A 25,236-nucleotide genomic window follows, 5' to 3' on the forward strand; every position below is an offset into this window, starting at 1 on the left:
AAAAAGGCAAGGGCGTAAATCAAGTCATATTTGATGATTTGGCAATTAGGACACGTGTCGAAATGTAATTGGTCCCTGTGTTAGTGACGTGGTTTTCCGTTAAGTCAACTAACAGCAGATGGATGGAAAAACCATTTCAGTCTTTAAGCAAATCAAAGGAACCTCCTAAATAAAAATTAAATTCTAAAAGTAAAAAAATAAAGATGTTAAACCTAAAGAGTGAATAAGGTCCTTACCCCTTTATAAAATTGTAATGTCAAAGATACCCATGACCCAACTCTCGTAATTTTGAAATGAAATGAGAGGGAGACTTTATAAAACTAGCGCCCAGCGCCTAGCGGTGGAGCCAATCCTATTCAATCCTGCCACCCATTTTAAGTTTTGAAAATCCCCCGTCAACAGCGAAAGACCTTCGTTCGTGGGTAAAAAGGGACATTTTTGGCGGGAAAATCCTCCCACAAACTTTGAGCGAGTATGGAAGGCAGCGAGAGCGAGGCGATATTCGAGTCGCTGAATGTGAAGCCCCAACTCTTCATCAACGAAACCCTAAACACCGTCGACGACTTGGTGGATGACGCTTTTCATTTCTTTCAGCAGTAAGCAAACCCTAAACCCTAAACGCTTTCACTTTTCTGGTTGATAATCTAAACATGTCTTCCTGGTGGCCCTGCAGACAAGCCTCAACCCTTTTGAATACCCATGCCACCGACAGATCCGAAGATCTAACCAAGGTAATATTCCTTTTTCAATTTTTTGTTTGAATGTTTTCCCTAATTCCCTTGTAAATGCTATTTCTCATTCTATTACAAATTTAGTCTTCTTCAATTTTCTGCTCACTTTCTTTTTCGATTTTAAATTCGGTGTTTGTGAATTTGCTTAGAGCATACCTGATTCGACAGAAGAATTTGCGCACATTTGTATAAGAAGCTTCAAAAAGAATCGTATATTTTTGTTTTGTTTGTTTTGTTTTTTGGTTGACGGCAACTGCTAAGGAATTCAATTAATTGAATACGACGTAGTTGTAATTTTTTGTTGGTTGTGCGTAAAGGGTTTGATTCTGTTTTGCTTTTTTTGATGTCTGTAGGGTATTGCTAATGTACGCAGTATGGTTCAGTCGGTTTTGGATAAGCGGCTGGCTATGTGGGAGAAGTACTGTCTTCACCACTGTTTTGCTGTTCCTCAGAGGTTTTCTATTCCCAAAACTGTAGGTTCACTCTGTTAATTGGTGGGGTTAGGCATTGATAAACTTCATGATTAATGCTAATTTCACCTGCTGTGAGCTGTTATTGTTGTTCTTTTCATAAGATATTGACTGATTGCGGGATTTCTTATTGTTGCATTTTGTGCTTGTGGAATAATATGCTCATGCAACTGCGCTAGGCAGTTATGTTTTAAGACTAGTACCACTCGCATTCCATTTTAGCTATGCACTGTTGTTGTGATTATAAGGATAAATTTATCCAGATATGGGAGGGTACCGCATCCTGTTCTTGTTTTGACAGTAACAGTGTTATCGCATTCTATCATATGTTAAATCAATCCATGTAAGCTATTTTAGATAGCCTACCAGCATTATACTGCATTTAGGGAGGGGATGCGCCCATGCTCACTTCCTTGTTCCTGTTCTGCTTTCCCTAACAATCCCCATTTTGGGTAACATTGTTCTCTAGGAAAAAAAAATCAGTTGTGTTGCAAGCCTTTTGTACTCTTTCATGGTCAACCACATTTAGTTTGTATATATAAATATTAGTCATTTGGTTTCAACTAGTTCCCCTATTTTCTTCTTGCTCTTGTTGATCTTTTCACATTTGAGCTAGAAGCTTCGCCTTTGTTAGCATAAAATCATTAAGGGAACTACATATTGGGATAGATAATCTCATGCTTCATTTGCTTGTTATTTTTCTCTGAGGTTGAAGTTGTATAAGTTGCTAGAGGACCAACAAATTTGAAGCATTCATTTACTTTGGTTGTAGGTTGATTTATTTGCATTAGATACAAAATAGGACGCAAAGTTATAATATAAGGAAGCTTTGATCACATTGCATCATTTATACTTTAAGGCTGTTGAAGTTGAATGAATTTTTCAAGTAAACAAGGAACTTTGAACATTTATCAATCTAGGGGCCCAACTAGCAGGATAGACATAAGTGAAATACCCTGACTTATTAGAACCAATAATTACCGGTAACATTATGAACTGAGAATAAATTAGAATGTCTTGTTCAATTTACAACTATTAAGATCATGAACTCCATTCACATTAGTGAATAATTTAAGGTTTCATGTGCACTAAATGCAGGTTGCAGGGGAGACAAATGCAGTTCTTACATTACCTTGAGTTCTATAATATATGTGTTAAGCTGTTATGAGAACTATAAAATCCCATAAAGTTAATCCCATGTTGGGCTGGTGGGTTGTGAAGGTGTTGCATAGGTGTTAAGTCTTACTTATTAGGTGAGATTGGGTTTTAGAAGTAATTTCAAAGAGCTCCAATTGTAACATTTGCTAGTCCTTTTGGAGTATAGGGTAGATGTGACTAACATTTTCCATGGGTTGTGACAAGAAAAACAAAGGAGGCAGATGAGTTGACATGTTCAACTCATGGTATAATGTTTATGAGTTTGGTGATGATAAGTATTTATGGAGCACATTGGCAATGGTCCGAGGAGCAAATGACATCTCCCTCCCTAAATAAAGGGAGGAGGGGGAAATCACATGGTTCAATCTTGGAGCGAGTGCAGTTGTGACCTTCGTGATGTGCGAATCTAGTTGGAGCGTCTGAGAGGCAAGTTGGAATGATTAATTGATCGTTTGGATGTGGGCTTGGCTCATTATGTGGGGGGTCGTTGTTGTGGGGTCGAAGCCTAGTCCATTAGAAAAGTTGCTCTTCGATGCTTTAGAGCTGAAGTTGATGGGCCATACTAAAGATGCGGTTGTTAGGGGTAATGGCTTGTTTGAGACTCGGGTTAGACGTCAAATTCGGCCCAGAGTTAAACCCACCCTAAATTGGAGGGTGAAAACACGAGCTGGGGTTTCAGAGCTGGGCTTTCAGAGCTGGGCTTGGGTGTTGGTGTGGGCTTGTGGATGTGGGCTCGAGTTTCATCTAGCCCGATGGATCTCCATTTACTTTCTAGTGAGTCCTGTTGCTTCTGTTGTTCATATAAGAGGAGATTAGAAGGGTATTTCGGGGGACAATGGAGTGAGCCAACTTGTCGACAGTGTTCTGTCAAAGATTTCATCAACGGGCACTCAGACGCAGCCTTTCTTTCAATCTTCAAGCTTAGATTTCATTGGCAATAAGGCAGAGAAGATCGTTTCTAGTTTTGCGCTCCATGTTGTTTGGTTTGATGTTGATGCTAACAGATTGGGAGGGCTATTAGGCATTGACAAGCCTATTGATTTCAGTACAAACACTAGCCTATTGATTTGAGGGTTTGGAAGAAGAGAGTGCTTTATGTGATGAGGAGAAAATGTGGAAGGGTAAAGCTATTAGTGATTTGGAGAGGACAACTCTTAGAGGAGGTGAGCTAGAGGCAAAAATCGAGGGCATTGTGGTTAAGAGGGTAACAAGTGCACAAAGTTCTTTCATTGAGTGACCTACTTGAATAAGAGAAATAATTCCATTGAATCTTTGTTGATTAATGGTATAATCTTTTAAGATTATACTGAGATCAAATAACACATTGTGCAATATTATACTAGTTTGTTTACTGAATAGCTTAGTTGGTTACCTAATTTGGATGGCCTTTCTTTTGACCCCATCGGTGTGGTTGAGGCCATATGGTTGGAGAGAGCTTTTGAGGAAGGTGAGGTAATTAAGGTGGTAAAAGGTGTAAACAATGATAGGGCCCTGGGACCTAATGGCTTTACTATTGCATTCTTCCAAACTTGTTGGAGTGTCCTTAAAGAAGACATTATAAATGTCTTTCAGATTTTCACAACAGAGGCAAGTTTGAAAGAAGTCTTAATGCTATGTTCATTACTCATATTTCGAATAGTTTTTGATATCAACGATTTTTGACCTATTGGCTTAGTGGGTGGAGTCTACAAAATTTGGGGCCAAAGTTCTAGCTAATAGGTTGTGCAGAAGATTATCTCCAAGCCTCAAAACGCTTTCATTAGGGGTAGACAGATTCTAGACTACATTCTCATCATAACTAATGAATACCTTGATAGCAGGATTAGATCTGGGGAGCCATGTGCACTCTGCAAATTTGATATTGATAAGGATTGATCATGTCAATTGGGATTTTTGGTTGTGTTTTTTAAGGAGGTGCGATTTTAAGGAGAAATGGCATAATTGGATAGTGGATTGTACTTCGGTGCTTTTTACTATTTGGTGAATGCCACTCTGATGAGATTTTTTAGTAGTTCACGTGGCTTGAGACAGGGGGACCCTTTGTCTCTTTTGTTGTTTGTTATTGTTATAGAAGGTTTAAGTACAATGATCTTTGCTATAGTCAACAAGGGATTTTTATCAAGCTTTTTTGTGGGGTCTAGGAATACTAGTGCGCATAACAGCTCCCATCCTTTGTTTGTGAACGACATTGAGATTTTCTACGAGGCTAACTCAAATCACCTCTGTTACTTGTGTTGCTTGTTCTTATGCTCTGAAGTTGTCTCAGGTTTGAAGATTAATCTAGCTAAATCAAAATTGGTCCCTCTTGGCAATATCAATAATGTTGATGGGCTGGCTAGTATTCTGAGTTATAAGAAAGGTGGTTACACAATACAACTCATGAATTGACAGCAAGTGGGGACACCTCACCAGGGACAACAAGCTCTAATACTCACCCTCAAGCTGGAACAACTTGGAACACACAAACACAAAGACAAATTTTATAAAAAATATTAACAAAAAATGCACTAACCTAACATGAACAAGCTGAAATTCCATTAAAACACTAACATCAATTGAAAATTCGCTGAAAACTTCAATGCTGGTCGAACACTCCCCAACCTTGCCGAAAACATCAATGGCAGTTGAAATCTCGTAGGAAAACAACCCACAAACACCAGATCTGGCAAAACAATGCCATAATACAACCAAGAGCTTGTTGGAGAATACCAGATCCGACTAAATAATGCCGAAATCCAACCAAGAGCTCGCCTTAGAACACCGGATCCAATAAAACAGTGCCGGAAAACAACCAAGAGAATGCTAGAGACACATCAGATCCGACAAAATAGTGTTGGAAAACAACCCACAGTTGAAGAAGAAAGAAGAGAGTTGGAGAAGGGAAACTGTTTATTCCATGATATCATTCCATACGTTTACATGAGTTGAAATAGGAGAGGAATACAAACTATTATGCAAAGAAATTATTAGGAGATTATAATCATAATAATAAACATAAATAAGCCCTTCAAAAAAAAAAAAAAAAAAAAAAACATAAATAAGAGAATAAAATCATGATATATCGGTAGTTTCCATCTTCAACGCTCCCCCTCAAAGTGAGGCACAAATGTTTCACATGCTAAACCACTTTCCTTTAGAAATGTCAAGAGTCAAGAATGTGTGTGTGTGTGTGATTATACTCAAACAATTAGAGATTTGATAATAAGAATTGAGTATTTTGGTTTATGGAAGCCCTGTGTGCTCAAGAGTGAAGCTTTCTCTCCTTTCCCTTTTTTCTTTCTCTTTCCTTTAAAAACTGTTTTCCTTGCTACTCATGCATGTTCATAGCTTTAAAGATTCTTCTTTCTTGCAATTGTTTGATCTCAAGTCCTCAAAAGTTTTACTAGATATTTTGAATGTTTAAACACAAACTTTTCCAGACCATAACCCACCAAATAGATCGATAAGATTACCAGAGAAATATAACATCTTGCTGCTCCCAGAAAAATCCCTGCAAACTGTTTGCTTCAAAAAAAGCGGTCCTCTTCACCCTTTAACCATATCTTTTCCGTTTTAATTCCTCTAGCCCTATCTTTTCTAGACCTAATACTTTATACAAACTCCGAAGATGTCATTCTGTAATCCCTAGCCCTAAATCCCAACAGGTCTAAAGCTCACCTCGAAACATGGAAACACATCTATAAATCTGTCGTACATCATTTATCTTTACGTGCACTTCTGATAGAAAAAAATTATAGTTTTCAGTGCTATAGACTTTGTTTAATTATATTTATAATGGAGGCTCCTTAATAAAAGAAATTAATTGTCTTCCTAGGATGAATCAAGTGGCAACGGTTTGATATGTCAAGAAGCACTCTGTGACCCAGATCTGGATGCACAGTTGGAGTCCTTGAGGAACAAGCTCATTGCGGTAACAACAATCCAGCATGTTGCAAGTTTCCATGCAATTGTGTTTCCTTTCCATTTCTATTTGATGGATCTATGATGTACAGGTTGAGAAAGAGTCTACTGTGCTTAACCATGAGCTCCAAGCATTAGAAAGGCATTCTGCGTCTAATAATCGTTGTGCTGGCTTTGTCAACGAGGCATTACAATTATATGAGCAGAACTCTGTGCATGACTTGTTCCAGGGTAATTAGTTAAACCTTCCAAGTATAAATTCTTTGATATTAGATTGCTGCTAGGCATTATTGCTTTATTTGCGACTGTTACAGAACCATTGCCTTTTGTAATTAACATTTATGAAACTAGAGTTCCATTGTTCGCTGAGAATGATGCTGCGATTGTCATTATTACATTCATGCAGCTTTTGAAGTTAATTTTATACAAATCTAAGCCACTTGATAAGACTCTTAGACATCCCCCTTTTACTCATAGGGATCTGCAGCTATTGCTATACTGAGAAGCTTTCTGGTTTATTCAGATTGCGCTTCCGGAGATTTTTAATTACTTATACCTAGTACAAGACTTGATTCAAAACTGTGTGGCTTAGTCTCGTTGAGTGGCATCTGCGATTAGTAGCGTCGAGTAGATGTCTGCTACCTCTGGTCAAGTGGCATCCCAGGACTATTCTTTTCCTTTGGTTGAATCCTTTTGGTTTAACCATTATTCACGGGTCCTAGCCTGCATCACATCGGTATTGGAGCAAGTTTTTCTGCCATGGTGTTTGACTCAAGGTTACAATATTTGTGTAATGGCTCCACGATGCCTGCGGAGAAACAGTGATAATGTTGATGTACAATCTGAACTTTTTGAGTTAAGGCAATCTAATTAAGCTCTCCAACAAATGATGAATGAAATCCTTTATCGGATTCCAGCCTCTTCAAATCAAAGTCAAGGGAGTGAATGCAACAATTACTACCGTGAGGACTATGGCCATGAAGACAGTTCAACTTACTCAAGTTTTGTTCCCAAATTTTCTGCTGTTGTTCAATGGTCTGTGGACCGCTTGGCTTGGGCATTAGAAAGTTCGGATTGAAGCTTTCAAGTTCATGTTCAAGACTTTGAAGGGACGTGGTTGTGTTTATTTTATGTTATATAATTATCATAATATTGGGAGGCGTTTATGTTATTATTGGGTGTTCTCTTCTCAAAATCTTGTCTCTCGTAATAATTGGGTGTTATTATTGTGTTTATTTTTTATTTTTTCTCCTCTCTTTTCGTCCAACTTGGTATCAAATCAGTTAGAACCTTTGCAACCAATCCGGAAAAACTCTAAGAAATTGTCTCTTGTAAGGTTCCTGACATTAGCCCTATGGATGCTGACATCAGCATAGCGCCAAGCCTCCGCAGTTGCATGACTGGTGATTGGGGACCGGTTTTTCAAGCGCGACTGGCAAACTGCATGTCAAGCAGCGAGTGGAGGAGATTTGAGGTGCGCAATTGACAAACGGTGGAGTTCTGGTGAAACGACCGATTGGCAAGCGATGCAGTGCGATTTGGTTTGTTTTATGTCGAATTGATCGTAGAAGATATTCTTGTTTGGTTCTTCAGCAGTTTCTAGGCATTTTCTAAGGTTTTTTTAGGACCACCAACGTATTCAATGGCGGTGGTGTGATCTCCAGCAGCTGTGCGTGGAGGTTCTGATTGAAGAAAGAATACTTGCGCTTATAAAAATGGAGTGATGTATGTCATGGATCCCTTGAAAGACGCCTCCACTAATGTGCCTTCAAGTAACCAAATTAGCCTATTGTCGTACGAGGAGTTTGAACAGACCTACAAAGAAGATTGGCTTTGCATATGCTTTGGTTGTTGTGGAGAAAAGTGAAGTAGCTAATGAGGTTCTGGTTGAAGTGCCAAGCTTGTTGGTCAGATTTAAAGGCATAGCTCTAGAAGAACTTCTAGCTGGTTTGCCTCCACTTCAGGACATTCAACACCAAATTGATTTCGTTCCTAGTGCTATTCTTTTTAACTTGCCTTATTATAGAATGCTGAATTACAAATACAAGTGATGAAATTGCTAGGAAAGAGGTTGATTAGTGTGTTTTTTAGTTGTGCCGTTCCAACCCCTTGAACTTTTGAAAAGGATTGAACATGGAGGATGTGTGTTGATAGTAGGGTTAATAATAAAATCATTGTTGATGATATGCTTGATGAGTTAGCTGCTGCTAATGTCTTCTCTAAAATTGACTTATGCAATGGGTATCACCAAATTAAAATTAGAAAAGACAACGAGTGGAAGACAACTTTTAAACCGAAGATGGCCTATATGAATGGCTTGTTATGCCATTTGGGTTGTCCAATGCACCATGTACTTTAATTGGGTTTATGACTCAGGTTTTGAGGAACTTTTTGGGGAAGTGTGTGGTGGTGTATTTTGACAATATCTTGTTCTATAGCAAAGATAGGATTCGGACTGTGGAGCATCTGACTAATGTTTTCAAAGTGCTCCAAGGCATTCAGTTGTATGTTAACCTAAAGAAGTGTTCTTTTATGATTGATCGAATTGTATTTTTAGGCTATGTTGCGAGTGCAGATGTCATGCAAATGGATGATGAATAGGTAAAGGCTATTCTTGACTGGCCTACTCCTAAATGCCTAACTGATGTGAGAAGCTTTCATGGTTTGGTGTCATTCTACAGATGATTCATCAAATTTCAGCACCATTGTTGCCCCAATGATGAATGTTCTGAAGAATAATTTCAATGGATCAGTGAAGCCAAAAGAAGCTTTCAGCAATTGAAGTCTAAACTTGTCGAAGCTTTGGTGCTAGCACTGCCAGATTTCTCTAAGCCATTCCAAGTGGAGTGTGATGCCTCTAATTTGGGCATAGGAGCTGTTCTGATGCAAGAAGGAAGACCAGTTGCCTATTTTAGTGAGAAGCTTAGTGATGCAAAGCTGAAATATTCAACTTATGAAAGGAGTTGTATGCCGTTATCAAGCTCCGTGATATTGGGAGCTTTATCTTATTGGTATGGAGTTCATTTCCCATTATGACCATGAGGTTTTGCGGTTTTTGAAGGGACAAAAGAAGCTGAATTCCATACATGTAGGCTGGGTATCATATCCTGAAAAATTCTGTTGTTCTACAACATAAAGCTGGTTCATCCAACAAAGTTGCTGAGCCTTGAGCCAAAGACAGTTTGTTGGCCCCCTTTTCTTATGAAGTACTGGTTTTGATCTCTTACCAGATTATAATACTACAGATCCTTTGGTTTCTAAGGTGTTGCAGGATTTAAATGATGTGAATAGTAAGGATTATTTGCTGATCAATGGCTATCTCTTCAAAGGAAACCAGCTATGTCTGCCTGAAGGTTCATTGAGATTATTTTTCATGGAAGAGTTCCATGTTTGTGGATTGAGTGGACATTTTGGACGAGATAAGACTGAAGCTCTTGTGAAGCAGCGGTATTTTTGGCCAGCCTTGAAGCATGGCGTTGCTCGCTTTGTTTAAAAATGCCTCCTATTATCAACCCTTGCTCATTCCCAATGCTCTTTGGGATGATTTGTCGATGGACTTTGTTCTTGGTTTACCTAGAACATAGCGATAGTTCGATTGCATTTTTGCTGTTGTGGATCACTTTGCAAAGATGACACACTTTATACCATGTAAGAACTCTACTGATGCATCTCATATAGCTGCTCTGTTTTTCAAAGAAGTAGTTTGCTTGCATGGATTTCCTTTATCCATTACTTTAGATTGTGATGTGAAGTTTGCTAGTCATTTTTGGAGGACACTTCGGAAACTCTTGGGGACCCAATTGCAAGAGTAATGCTATACATAGGACTTTTATCCCCCCAAAAGTGTAGTGCCTTCTAGAACTACCGTTGAATTTGGGATGGATCACTATTACATTTTGATCTAATGGTAATTTTAAAAGCCACATCACCTTTGGGAGATAATTGTAACTTCCCTGCCCCAAGTGGTATGATATTGTTCGCTTTAGGCCAAGCCCGCACGGTTTTATTATTGGGTTTACCCTCAAAAGGCCTCATACCATTTAGAGGGAGTATATTTCATAAAAACATATCATCTTTTCTATGCTTAGGCAATGTGGGACATCACAATCGCCCCCTCTTAGGACCCAACGTCTTCGCTGGCGACCCTCATGGGCTTGTGCACATTCCCCCCATCTTAGGCTGGGCTATGGCTTTGATACCATATGTAACATTCCTGCTCCAAGTGGTATGATATTGTCCGTTTTGGTCCAAACCCGCATGGTTTTATTATTAGGCTACCCCCAAAAGGCTTCATACCATTTAGAGGGAGTATATTCCATATAAGCATATCATCTTTTCTATGCTTAGGCAATGTGAGACGTCACAATAATAGTCCTATGTGGAGTAATATAGCATCACTCCAATTGCAATTCTCTAGTGCTTACCACCCCCAAACTGAAGTTGTGAACAAATCCCTTGGGAACTGGTTGAGAAGTTTAGTAGGAGAGCATCCGAAGAATGGGAGACTGTAGTTTGCTTATTATAACAATTCCATCGATCAATTAATGAAGAAATCTCCACTTGAAGTTTTCTATGGCAGAAATCCAAATCACGTTTTGTATTTATTGCCTTTGCCAATTCAAGCAAGAATGAGTATGGAAGTTGAAGAATTTGCATAACACAAGCAATTCATGAACAAGTTTGACAGCAATTGCAGCAATCTTCTCAAATTTACGAGTCCAAAGCAGATAGCATAAGAGAGGGTTGGAGTTCAAAGAAGGTGATCTGCTTATTGTTTATCCACGAAAAGAGAGGTTTCCTACAGGCACTTACAATAAGCTCAAGCAAAGGAAGTTAGAACCAAATGCATATTGAATAGAGCTGCCATAAGGGTTCTCAATTAGTCCAACTTTTAATGTGAGTGATTTCTATCCTTATTATCGACATGAAGACAAGATTACACTGAAGCCAAGAGACATCCAATCGGTCCTTCTAATCCTCAACAACAGTCAATTGATTTGTTGGACATACGGCCTATTACAACTGGACGTAGGAAATATACTCAATGCTTGGTGCTTTGGCAAATTGATGTAGGATGATATTTACCTATATTTTTGGTAAAAACGAAAATAAGGAAAATATCAATGATAATATTGGAGGAGCGCCATTAGAATTTTCTCTCAAATACTCTACGGAGTTTTATCTTTTTTTTAGCTTGCGGACTTAATTTTATCTTTTTGGGTTGAAGATGAAGACGCTTCTCCTTGCAGAATCAAAGACGCTGCTCTTTGATTAGTTTCCTTAGTCTTCTACTACGTCAGTTGGTATCAGAGCAAGCTTTATCCTGATCATGGCTAATCAGCGCAACGGTGATAAACTTCTCCAACAACGCCGCTTGTAGGGGAGGGACTCTTTCGAGAGCCAAATTCATGGGGTATCCGAGCCAGCATTATCCGGATTCAATGGCCAACTTATACTACAACAACTTTTATAACAACACCTTTCGTGAGAGATGTTTCGAGATCCGATTACCAACGATACATCAAGCGATCAAAGGCTCCTTTGAGAGCCAAATTTCAGGAGTTTCGGCAGACGGTGCAACAGGAGATACGCCAAATGTGGGAGACGTCGGAACGCATGCAGATGGGTTCCCTTTGGAATTATAGGGATAGTGATGCCAAAGATGACTATGGGATCCGAGTGAAACCTGTTCAGTTTCCTTATGTTGACAAGTTCATTGATGATGATGCAAGTCTGATTCGACATGTCCATAACCATATTCATAAATCTCCAAATAGGCACTCCACCTATGAAGAGAATATTAATTATGGTGAAAGAGATGTGGAAAGTTGTTAATTTGGTTAAAAAAATGGAGTTGCCGTCAGAGAAAAAATATGTACAGCCACAATCATTGGTTCCAACGACTACATCAATGGAAGAACAGCTATCGCCTCCTCCACCACAGGTACAACTCATCACGATCACCACAAAAATTGATGATTCTTTTGAAGAAAACGGTGAAGTTGAAGATGACATCCATGAAGAAATCGTTGGAGGGATTTTTCTGGAAGTAGACGAAAAGGAAAAATCGTCTCTTGATGCTATCTATGCAGATTTCTCCAAGTACTTTTCTTCAAAGGAGTTGCATGTGCCATGTTCCAAAGAAAACTCGAGAACGAGTTTTTTTTCAAGTGGGAGTGTCTAATGTATGATGATATTTACCTATATTTTCGGTAAAAACGAAAATAAGGAAAATATCAATAATAATATTGGAGGAGCGCCGCTTGATCAGAATTTTATCCGTTCTCAGACAATGAAAGTACAAAAGGAAAGATTGTTACGATTCCCGTTGATTGTCAATTTTTATTTTAGGATTTATTTTATTTTATTATGACTTTATTTCATTTTCTTAATAGGGTTAGATTTGCTTTAATTATTTTCATTTCCTTATTAGGATTAGGTTTACTATTGCTACTAGGATTAGGTTTACTATTACTATTAGGATTATGTTTACTATTACTATTAGGTTTACTTTCTCTACAAGTATTTCTCTTCTATAAATAGGCTAGTTTATTATGTAAAATTAAATCAATTGAATTATAATCAAATTAGAATTTTCTCTCAAATATTCTGCAGAGTTTTATCTTTCTTTTAGTTTGCGGACTTGTTTTTATTTATTTGGGTAGAAGACAAAGACACTTCTCTTTACAGAATCAAAGACGTTGTTCTTTGATTAGTTACTTTAGTCTTCCGCTACGTAACAAGGAAACCAGATTCTGAAGATGTGTGGATCTCTAGTGAAGAACTAAAGAAATTAGATCGTATGCTTTGGGAGGATTTGACTTCAAACTCGAGGACAAGCTCTTTTCAAAAAGGGGAAAATGATGCAGGCACATTAACTTAGCTTATGTGGAGGCTGTATGGATGACATGTGTCCAGCTGTTTAGTAAGTTGTCATTAATCTAGTCAAAGTTATTTATGGAGTCTTGTTGGTAATTGTTATAGCGCCTAGTTATCTGTAGATTGGGAGTTGTGTTTGTGTTGGAAGTTGTCTACCAAGTAAGTTGTATTGTGTTGGAAGTTGCCTATCATCTATTGTTAGTTTGAACTGGTCAGTCAGTGCATGTATTGCCTATAAATATCAATGAGAAATGACAGATACTCAATGGGTGTTTGATTAAGAATCTACTTGCAATTGTCTTGCCTTGGAGTTGAGTGAGTCCTATCAATCAAGCGTGTGGCTTGGTTGGGCTGAGTGGCATCCACAACTAGTAGCGTTGAGTGACGTCTGCTACCCTTGATCGAGTGGCATTTAGGAATATTCCTTTCCTTTGGTTGAATCCTTTCAGTTTAACCATCCTTTGCTGGTCTTGGCCCACATCATGAACCTTCAGCTAAAGGGAGAAATATGTGGTATAGCCTGCTGATCAGTTTATCATATTCAGTAACGGTTGTAGTTGCTAGCGCGCGCGGAAGTACTGCACTTTAGTGTGAGTCCATCTCTTGCCCTTGGGCCTTGGCTCTGGTTATGAAGGGGTGGGTCAAGTTGGGCTAGGGGTCGGCTTTAGATCTTACCAAGTAAAAGAATACCTCATTTTTCTTTACCCTACATTGATCCTGCAATATGGAGCTTTTTGGCTGATAAATCTACTATTTCATTGCTATTCACATTTTGATAGCTACTGAATAAAAGTTTATTTATTTTTTATTTTTTACATTTAGTTTGTAAATTGTTGTTAATTAAATTGTTCAAGTATTGGTTAATATTTTCTGACAGTTTTTAAATACTAATCTTATGAATTATTGCTTACTACAGAGATGGTGCAAACTGGGTCAGAACTCCGTGCAAAAATGGTGAAGTTGAAGACCAGAAGATTGGTAGTGTCTGAACATACTAAAACACAGGGGATTTACAATCCAAACAGAGATTTGTCTAGGATAGATAACAAGGGTACCATTAATTGCAACCTAATTACGTTGTTTTAGTTCTGCTGCAAGTATTCTTTACTCACGTTTGTGCTGAGAAACACTCCTGTTCTGCAGGCTTCTCTAATGCAAAGTTGGAAGAACTTGAAGAGTTTTTAGCGGAAACGAAGAACATGTGAACAAACATTTGTGTTGTTTTGTGGGTGTTGGATTGCAGGAGTTAGTTGCCTTTTAGGTTAACCGTTCTTATTCCTTTTTCCCATGTTATTATTTGTATTCGCTTTACTATTTGTTCTTCAAATCACCACGGTGGTGTTAACTGTAATCACCTGCTGTATGTAAGTATATGAAAAATGCTTCAGTCGGTGGATGTGTCGCATGGAGATGGCAATAGCCTCTTAGGGACGGTGAGGGCTATCTGTTAAGCATTTTTTTTTTTTTTCTATATAGATTAATATCTCTTTTAGGCGCAGTGGAAGATGTAGGAATATGGATTCAACATGTTCATTCAAAGAGATTTGAAATCCACCAGAAAATAGATAATTCTCTCTTGAAGAAACTTTACTTAAATATTACTGATGAATGACTAAAAAGAGACATTATCATGCCTTTAGGTTCAACACACATTATAGCATTCACATTGTTTTATGCATATTTTAATGTAAAGTGGCTAATCAAAACTTACTTTATCTAATTTAGCTAATGAGTTTTACAAAACACCATACATCTTATTATTTATTTATTTTTATCTATATCATTTCAACATTTTTTATTTTTCTTTTATAAGGATTCTCTTAAAGATCTTATTTTTCAACTTTTGGGACAAGAGAAGTAGGTAAAGAGAAATAGTAAGAGAACATTTTGGAAAAAGAGATGTGGAGAGAGAAATAATATATTAATGAGATGGATGTATAAACCATACTTGTTACATGTAATAGTGCACTATTTACAAATGCAACAGAAATGTATTTTGCTAATCCAATGCAAATGGTTTTTAGTATTTCGGTTATCTATTTTAGATAAAAGTAAGAAATGGCTAAGTTATGTGAGTTCTCTTATCATTCATCATTCATAATACAATGTAGCCTCACCACATGCAAGGAAATCAATGATTTCATACGTCAGGTTTACATTTGCAAAAACATGTAATAAACTTTTATTTACTTGTAAATTTTTCTTAGAGATCCGGTTTTCTAACAAAGGATTGAGGATGCCCATGCCACAATGCACAAGGTGTTTTCACAATTTTCTTATGAGGTACTCTATTAAGAATATAACAAGTAGATAGTATAGTTCCCAAGGGAGTAATTCAATCGGTTGGAAACCATACCTCATGAAGCGAAGATCACTAGTTCGAATCTACTTCCTTCTTTTTGTGTGGACATGTTAAAAAATAAAAAATGATAATATCGTTTCACCCCATAAATTAAAAGGAAGATTGGAACTCAAAAGCATTGCATACACCATTTCTACAAGGGTTCTATTTTTCCTTTAAGATATTCCATTTTGTTGTGGTGTATGAGGTGCCGTGACTTGGTGATTTATTCCATGAGATTCACAAAAAATTGTAAATTCATTTGACAAATATTCACCCCCACGATCGGACCTTAACGCCTTAATCTTTTTTTCCGATTTGATTTTCTGCTTCAACTTTATAAACAAGAAATTTTGAAAAAACTTCATCTTTACTCTTAAGCAAATAAACATGTGTATATCTTGTTGAATCATCCATAAAAAGTAAGAAAATCACACACATCACAACGTGTAAGTTGAAGAATTTCATATACACTTGGAAAAGGTTTTCTAGTTATTTCAGATTGAGCGAAAATCGTCTACTAGATCAAAAATTAAACCAAGATTAGAAATGTATATTTTATGGAACCATAATTTACATGTCCTAATCAATCTTCCATGCCATAAATTAAAAGAAGACACAATGTAAACTGATTTTTCTTCCATTACATTCATCTTAATCATTCCATTACAAGAGTAGCCCTTTCCCACAAAAAATCCAAAAAAATTTATCCAATTCATGTACAAGCTTGAAACCTCTCTTGTTCATAAGATCACCGGAAATTAGATTCTTCGTCATGTCATGGACATGAAGTACATTCACAAGAGTCAATTCTTTTCCGGATGTGAACTTAAGCACGACGGATCCTTTTCCAATGACTTGGGTTCCAACGTTGTTACCCATTTTTACCTTAGTCCCATCATCAATCACTTCATAAGTCTTAAAAATACTTGGGGTAATTACCTTTTCCTCCCATCAACTATAACGCTTTGATACTTTCCCCACATGAACTACTAATTGTGACACCCGACCCCCATGAACTACCATTTTGTGCTCAAAACCTGCATTCCATCAATCAAAGGTCTCTTCCGTTAGTCAAAAGCGTTAACTTAGACGGTCTACCCGTCACTTTACCCCTATGAACTACAATTCAATGTCACTTTACCCCATGAAGTACAACGCATTGTCACTTTGCCCTCATGAATTATAACGCATTATCACTTTGACCGTCTAAGTTAACGCCTTTGACTAATGGAAGATGGGGTTTTTGGCACAAAATGGTGGTTATGGGGGTCGGGTGTCACAGTTGGTAGTTTATAGGGGCAAAGTGAAAATGCGTTATAATTCATGGGGGAATATTATTACCCCAAAATACTTCTATCCTTGGAGATATGAATAGTAGCTCTAGTGTCAAGCCACCATCCACTCTTGAATGTCACGTGATCGCAAGGAGGTCTTCATTCACGACAATCACTTCTTCTTTCCCATACTGACATTGATAGGAGCGATGTCCTTGCTTGCCACACACAAAACAGTGTTATTTCTTTTTATTGTTTTGGTGTATGGGATTTGGGCCAAATTTCTTGAACTTGTTATCGTTCTTGGCCTGAAATTTTTTCTTCTAGATATTCTTGTTAACGTCTATGAATGACATTAACTTTCGTTTTTACGTTAGAAGAATCATTTCTAAATCTATATTCCTATAATCTTCTTCAATGCGTACATGGTGTTGAAGAGATTCTAAGAAATATTTTCTTCCATCATGTTTGAGCTTTTTCTTGTAAGAAGGCAATTGCTCCAACCAAGAAACGTTCAGCAATCTCAACTCCCATCGTTTTAAGGTCTCCAATGATAAGCAATAATTCATAAACTTGAGAGTTAAAACATGGTTATTGTTAGACATCTTAAAATCCATAAAATTAGAAATTATTTAAACTTCAATACTTGCCTCTTCAATTTTGTATTTTCATCCAGAGTTCTTTGGTCGATGAAGACATCCGGTACACATCGTAGATGGGATTTGACAAGGCGTTGAGGATATGTCCTTTGCAAAGAAAATCATCCTCCTTCCTCTTCCTCTGCTGCTCCTTCAATTCGGCATTGTCTTCTGGACTAGGCTCAGGAATATCCTCCAAATCATCCTCAAGGATATAAGCAAGTTTCATAGTGGTGAGAAAGAACATCTTTTGTTGCCAACAGATGAAATTTTGGTCGTCAAAGAGATCATGGCGAATGAAGTCTTGATTCATCACTTTGATTGATGACAATGCTTCCATATTCTAAATACGTTCTAAATTGTTGGAAATATATTTTGTCCCCTTTCTTAGTTCTAAGGGATTTGACAAAACATTTCCAGGATACAATCAAGTCCAAAAAATTATAATAGCACTGTCTAGAATAATAAGAAACACCCTTGTGGAGGATTGCACAAAAGATATTAGAGGGAGTAAGGGTGTACAAACGGGGCGGTTATAACCACCTCACAACTGCTAACCGCATAACTACTTTGGTAGGCGGTTCTAAAAAACCACTAATTGTCTTGGGCGGGGCGATCGGCAATTTTAGAGGTATAGAAAAGCAGTTAATAACTGTTAACCGCCAACCCTTATATATATATATTAAAAATATAACATTAAAACAATGCCTTAACACCAAAACGATGTCTTTTTAAATACAAGTTAGGAATAGAATTTCATCATATTCATTATTTTTTGGAACAATTTGACCCAAAACTCTTTAAAATAAGCCCCAAAAATAGGCACAATGAAGACCCAAAACACCTCAAAAAGCCCAAAAGCCCATTAAAAAAAAGGTTATAAGACCACCAGTTATTGGTTTGAATAACCACTAACCACCTAAGCGGAGCGGTTGCGGTTAGCAATGTTAGCCAATAACCGCTTATTGCATGTACACCCCAAACCGCATGTACACCCTTAAATATCATCTTTATAGAAAGAAAATTGGACCATTGAACTTAACGGTCACAAGTTTGTAACCATCAAATCCAACTTAATGGAATCTCTTTTGTCACCACCAGATACTTAGATCTCATATTAACCTTTTTTGTAACGACCAAATCCTTAGATCTCATTAATTACTATCAAATGCTTAAATCTCTTTTGTAACTTCCAAATCCTTAAAAAAAATATATTTCATAACTATTTGAAATACTCAAAATAATTATTTTATTTATTTATATAAAATACATCTAACAGACTCGGCCAAAGAGATTCACTCGCTTCCATGTTCTTCAAATAAACAAGAGATTCACTTGTTTATTTGATAACTACGAAAGACTAATTAATTTGAAGCATAAAGCAAATGATTTATCAAACTAATAGTGCAACTCTTATTTAGTAGCGGTACTGGTTGCCGGTACATGCATGCAAATGCCAATATTTTAAGACTCTTTAGATCATATTGTAGACACGAACAAAATTCACATGTCGAGACAGCGGAGAGGGTTCAACTACATGCCTCTAAAACTTTGTTGCATGTTTTCTTTTAGCGTAAATGAGAAGAGATTGTAGGTTTTTAGTACGTAACAGGGATAGAATTTAAGTTATGAGGGAACCTAAACCTTAGATTTTAAGAGAGCCTAGACTTTTTAGAATTTGTGATAACCTAAAAATCATTTTTCAAACACAAAGTTTGGAATTAATTCTGCTTCATTTATTAATGAGCTTGATGTCTTTAAATAGACAATTACAGTGCATAGTGAAAATAAAAGACCAAGTAAAATAAACTACTCTAATGATAATACTTATCTCTAATATTTAAATTTCAATCCCTAATGATACAGACAGAAATGGAGATTAAAAACAAGTACATAAATTCACACTCAAATGACAGATAGAAGTTCATCACCTAATAGATAACACCAAAGGAATATAGAATATCACTACCCAAAGGATTATAACAAGAGATACAGAACTAGAACACTCACCACTCTAAGGCTCACACCAAAGAAATACAAAGTTACAAGGAGAACTCTCCTCTCAAAAGCCAAAGGCTAGTTTTTAACACAATACTCTAGTCTGACCTACACTTGCACACACAAGTATTGTATAAGCTTAGAACAACCCTCTAAGCATAGAATAAGCATCTAATGAAGTTAAACAAGTAATAATGGCATAAAACAATCATTAATTCGTGGAGCAGTAGACAATGGGACAAACAGCCACCTTAATGCATATTCCCGAGAAGGCTAACCACTCCACTTGAAGCCATCATAACTTTTGGCTCACGACTCCAAATGATTTGAAACATTTTTAGATGAAAAGATAAGATTTTGAACTTCAAGCTAGACCTAGGAATGTGTTCAAAATGATGAAGTAATGGATGGCTATGATGTTTTTGAACTCACTAGAACTCTCTCGACTGCATTAGGATTTCTTCAATTTGGCCTTGGCATTCTGTTGGGCTTGTGGACTTATTTGGGCTGAAGCTTGGGCCATTGTTAATTGACTCTTGTTGGACACACCCATGTCACCTAATTCGAATGTTATTTATAAAGATAACATATTATCCTAAGGTATTTTAATCCTAAAACATCTCTATTATTAAACCCTTAACAATTTCCATCTCATTAATTTTACAAGTAAATGTAGAGTAATGCTACAAGTCCCTCTTATGTCACTCTTATGTCCCTTCAGCTCTTAAAATCATCATTGAGCTTGTGATTGATCATTATTATATTTTGATCAAATTATGATTTTAAGAGCTACTTCATTTTTGGAGGGACACAAGAATGACACAAGAAGGACTTCTAGAATTGCTTGTGAATGTAAGATGTTCCAAATCTACGAAACCAACACTAGCATGAGTCAAAGGTAAAGGATGCAAGACCGGCGACACCTGTTGTTGGCAATGGAATCTTCTCAAAAGTTAAATTGTAGGGAAAAATATAAAAAAGCCCCCCAAACTACCAATCGTTTTTTATTTAGCCCCATAATGTTTCAAAAGTGATAAAATAGCCTCCCAAACTATCAAACTATTGCATTTTGGCCACTCCGTTAGTCAAAACCGTCAATTTAGACGAAAACTACAAAACGACATTGTTTTGTTATAGGTAAGTTACTACAATGCCCTTTTATGAAAAAAAAAAAAAAAAAAAAAAGGGAAAAATATAAAAAAGCCCCTCAAACTACCAGCCGTTTTCATTTTAGCCTCCTAATGTTCAGAAAGTGATAAAGTAACCCACAAACTACCAAACAATTGCAATTTGGCCACTCCGTTAGTAATTACTGTCAAATATGATGAAAAATTTAAAACTACGTCGTTTTGGCAAGGGTAAGTTACCAAAATTCCTTTTTTGGAAAAAAAAAATCATATTAAAACAAGCAAGCAAAACAATGCCGTTTTGCTTGAAATTATGGTTTCCTTACACTTATCAAAACGGCGCCATTTTGGTAAGTGCTAAGAATTAAAAGAAAAAACCCTAAACCCCACGTAGGTGACCCACGAAAAAACCCCCAACCCCAATTTATCTCTCTACCCAAAACCGCCAGCCACCACGTCGTTCTATCTCCGGCAGCCTGTAAATCTTACCCATAAATCAATCTTTTTATTGTATTTCATGGTATAGCTGTTGGATCGGTGTTGTTTATCTACGAACGTGGTTTTTTTGTTTGATTCCTACAATGGGTAAGAATTTTTCGGTGGCGCTTTGTAGCCACTAGATGGTGTGGTCGGCGGTGATGGATGGTGGTAGCAAGGGCAACCGATTTTTGAGAGAGAGAGAGAGAGAGAGAGAGGGGCGTTGCCTTTTTTTCACTTGAGGGAGAAGGTTGCCTAAGATAGAACGACGTGTTGGCAAGCGGTTTGGGGGAGAGAGATAAATTGGACTTGGGGTTTTTTTTTTGTGTGGGGTCTAAGCTTTTTTCTTTTAATTCCTAACACCTACCAAAACGGCGTCGTTTTGGTAAGTGTAAGGAAACCCTAATTTTAAGCAAAATGGCACCATTTTGCTTGCTTGTTTTAATATGATTTTTTTTTTTTTTTTTTTTTTTTTTTTTTTTTTCTAAAAAGGCATTTTAGTAACTTACCCTTGTCAAAACGACATAGTTTTGAATTTTCCATCATATTTGACAGTAATGACTAACGAAGTAGCCAAATTGCAACTGTTTGGTAGTTGCAGTGGTGGAGCCACATGGTACCTTGGGGGTGTCACGGCACCCCTAAGGATTGAATTTTTTTTTTGTTTTTTTTTGTTTTTTTAAACCCACAACACCCTCAACTTAACACACATCACATGTTTGATGTAATATTTCAATGATGTGTAGTTGGTCAAATTTCCTTTGTTTTTTCTTGGAGTGATTATGGCCAGAGACTGTAAAGTGCAGTTTTAGACACTTTTTTTGTATTTATCTTTTTTATATAGTGTCGACATGTTACATTTTTAATATATCAATTTCAGCACATATTTATGAACTTTTATAAATATTTTGTGTGATACATATATTGTGTGAATTACCAAATTTTTAGGGTGAAGAAAATTTTTAAGACAATTTTAGCGACACCCCCAATATAAAATAGCTAGCTCCGCCACTGGGTAGTTGGGAGCTACTTATATCACTTTCTGAACATTATGAGGTTAAAATGAAAACGGCTGGTAGTTTGGAGAGTTTTTTTATATTTTTCTCAAAGTTTTTTTTTTTTTTTTTTTTTTTTTTACCCGTAAGAAAACGACGTCGTTTTGCAGTTTCCGTCCAAATTGACGGTTTTGACTAACGGAGTGGCCAAAATGCAATAGTTAGGTAGTTTGGGGGCTACTTTATTACTTTTGAAACATTAGGGAGCTAAATCGAAAACGGCTAGTAGTTTGGGAGGCTTTTTTATATTTTTCCTTAAATTGTAAAAATAGGATATCTTAAAGCCAATGCCCTTTAACTGGAATCTGGGAAATAAAAACTTCACTCAAGAAAAGCATCTCCTATCATAGATTCATAATACCTTTTGGCAGAAATTCAAAAGACAAAAAGCAAAAACAACAGAAAATATCCTTTTTGATATGCCAGCCAATCTAAATTATACTATATCACGCCCCATCTTGGCAACTGAACTCATATTATTCCCTACAACTAGCATGGCTCCAAAGTCAACAGCACGAGTTTTTTGCTTATGGGGATGCCTATGATGTTGTCCTTCGTAGCTGTTAGAGCTGCTAAATGAGTTAGCATCGGAAGCACGGCCGATGTGCCTGTGGTTATTGAATAACACAAATCAATGCAAACAACAATCAAATTTACTAAATATAATTCAGAAAAAGGCAAATATGATAAATGTTCAAAATAAGAAAGTTTTTTTTTGATAAGTTCACTCAAAAGGAAGAAACGATCCAAGAAACTTACGTCTTCTGTTATGAACCAAACCCTACAAAAAGCACTGAATGTTGAGTTCAAAATAGGAGCAAGGATCCGGAATGTCAAACTTGCTCAAGACCTGATGCCACATAACATATTAATCAAATAAGTTGATTGTCCGTCTAAAAATGTCCCCAAACTTGATTTGATACAACACATTGCATCAAATCTTTAATTCAAGTAGCACAAGATAAATGTCCTAATGCAAATGTAAAAACATGCAATGCATCGTACAACATGACTTAAGCATCTGCAAAGAGAAATATTACAAATTTTAAAGGAAAGGAGCGGCTGGGAGGGCGAGGCTAAGGGTGTGGTGTTCAGAAAACCAATCTAACTGAATAAATTGACCGAACAAAACTGAATTGTCAGTTTCAGTTGGTGTACATCACAGATCACTTCCGTCCCCAGTTGAGTAAAATGAAAAACCAATGATATAGGTTCTGCATAGGGTTTATATGCTTACAAGACTAAAGACGATCAAATTGAATCCCCCTGTATAATAGATAGAAAAGTTTATAGGTTGTAACACTATATGTCAGATTTTTTTTTTTTTTTTTTTGATAAGTAACTTACTTTATTAAAAGCGTAAGGCACCCTAAAGTACACTGAAAGTATATAAGGAGGATCACCTAACTAGAAGGGGAAAAACGTACAAATCTAACATATATGCGTGTTTTGTTATATATAAATCTGACATATAGTTTTGTTATATATAAATCTGACAAGGAAATCATCATAGCTAATCGAAACCGGGAAAACAAAACTATATGTCAGATTTATATATAACAAAACACATGCACCCTACAAATCTAACCAACATAAATTCAAATTCCCCCATTACATCCTCCCCTCTCCGTTTCATATTCCTCCATATTCTCTTAGATGACCAACCAGTTGGTTTCCGCAGATCTCCGCAGCCTAAATTCCAATCTAAGATCTACTTTGTCTTGGCCTCAGTTCATGCCAAGATGAAACTGTCCCCGTTTCATACAGCTCTTCATCCCTAATTCATAAGTATTTTTCTCATTCCTCACAGGCCCTTTGGAGCTCCTCATTTTCTGCTTAATTGTTGTTGGCTTAGATCTTTGCTTGGCTGCAAGGTAAACAACTATGGGAAAACTTCAAATCTTAAGAGTTCATCAGGAAACAAATCTTAAGAGTTCAAATCTTTCGTTCTAGGGCTCCCAGTGGTCCGCGTGGGGTGGGGTTATGGAAGCATATTTGCAGGGGGTGGAGGTCTTTCCGGGGTCACTTTAGATTTGTCCCTGGTCTTGGGTCCAACATCAAGTTTTGGGAGGATATCTGGTGCAGTAACATGTCTCTCAAGGATGCTTTTCCTGGACTCTTCAATATTGCCACCAATAAATTGCGTCTATTGCGGATAACAAGGAGCGTCTAAATGGCTCTATGCAATGGAACGTGGCTTTCATTCACAGGGTTCATGATTGAGAAGTGGAGGTCTTGGCCTCTTTCTACACGCTCTTGTATTCGCATTCGATGAGTGGGGTAGGGGAGGATAAGATGTGGTGGATATCTTCTCGGAAAGGCATATTTGAGGTAAGATCCTATTACAGGATTCTTGCTTCTACAAATCCCATCCCTTTCCCATGGAAAAGTATTTGGCGCACTAAGGTTCCTTCAAGAGTGGCTTTCTTTGCTTGGACAGCTGTGCTTAGGAAGACTCTAACATTGGATAATGTTCGGAAGAGAGGTATTGTAGTGGTAAATCGTTGTTGCATGTGTGAATCAGATGGGGAGTCAATTGATCATCTCTTTCTTCATTGTTGGGTTGCACGAATTTGGTGGAATGCCGTTTTCTCTTGGTTTGGATTGTGATGGGTGATGCCTGGTTATGCCAAGGAGTTGTGTGCTTCTTGGTGGGCGGATGGCAAGTCTTGTAGTGCTATTGTGTGGAAGACGGTCCCTCTCTGCCTCATGTGGTGCATCTAGAGTGAGAAATGCTAAATATTTCGAGGACTCATCTAGGAACATAGAGGACCTTGTCCACTTTTTCTTGTACACTCTTTTCACTTGGACTGTTGGTTGGCTAGCGCCCTTAGTGATTAGCTTCCCTGACTTTCTTTTTATGTTCTCTTCTTCTTTTTCTTCCTCTTAGTCGCTCTTTTATATACTCCCTGTGTACTAGGGTTGTGCCCCTCTGCGCTCTTTAATACATCTTTTTACTTATAAAAAAAAAAAAAAAAGAGTTCATCAGGAAACAAAACCAACTAAAACCAATTTGAAACTTCTTCCAATAGATTAATTTGGTTTCTAGCGTATTTGTCGGTTTCAGTTGGGAAAATTTTCAAACTGATTACATTGGTTCTGCTTAAAATTTAACCCCAAAGCCAGTTGAAACTGATCATGCAGACTCCTTGGGTGGGGGGAACCAAAAGAGATGATTATTACCA

General features: G+C 37.2%; 2 protein-coding genes across 2 annotated transcripts in view; one reads left to right on the forward strand and one right to left on the reverse strand.

Moving 5' to 3' along the window:
- Nucleotides 1–272: 272 nt before the first annotated feature.
- On the forward strand, nt 273–14,685 carry MIS12 (minichromosome instability 12 (mis12)-like protein). Its single transcript, XM_059599446.2, has 7 exons — nt 273–596; nt 674–731; nt 1,085–1,204; nt 6,174–6,269; nt 6,352–6,490; nt 14,055–14,189; nt 14,282–14,685. The coding sequence occupies exons 1-7, from the start codon at nt 475–477 to the stop codon at nt 14,341–14,343; spliced, it is 732 nt and encodes a 243-aa protein (XP_059455429.2). The 5' UTR covers nt 273–474; the 3' UTR covers nt 14,344–14,685.
- A 7,686-nt stretch (nt 14,686–22,371) lies between these two features.
- Nucleotides 22,372–25,236, reverse strand: part of LOC132183765 (phenylalanine--tRNA ligase beta subunit, cytoplasmic) — a 51,948-nt gene continuing 49,083 nt past the window's right edge. The window contains exons 19-20 of the mRNA XM_088518105.1: nt 22,811–22,901; nt 22,372–22,659 (exon numbers count right to left, since the gene is read on the reverse strand). Of these exons, the coding sequence (XP_088374231.1) occupies nt 22,833–22,901 (69 nt within the window). The 3' untranslated portion in view covers nt 22,372–22,659; nt 22,811–22,832. The remainder of the gene's footprint in view (nt 22,660–22,810; nt 22,902–25,236) is intronic.

Source organism: Corylus avellana, chromosome 7, assembly GCF_965113065.1.
Source record: "Corylus avellana chromosome 7, dhCorAvel1.hap1.2, whole genome shotgun sequence".
Taxonomy (NCBI): domain Eukaryota; kingdom Viridiplantae; phylum Streptophyta; class Magnoliopsida; order Fagales; family Betulaceae; genus Corylus; species Corylus avellana.

Excerpts from the sequence above, each read along its gene's own strand:
- MIS12 (XM_059599446.2), top strand. The coding sequence starts at position 475 with ATGGAAGGCAGCGAGAGCGAGGCGATATTCGAGTCGCTGAATGTGAAG. Across the intron at positions 732-1,084 it reads GATCCGAAGATCTAACCAAG|GGTATTGCTAATGTACGCAG; the intron begins GTAATATTCCTT and ends TGATGTCTGTAG. Across the intron at positions 14,190-14,281 it reads GTCTAGGATAGATAACAAGG|GCTTCTCTAATGCAAAGTTG; the intron begins GTACCATTAATT and ends CCTGTTCTGCAG.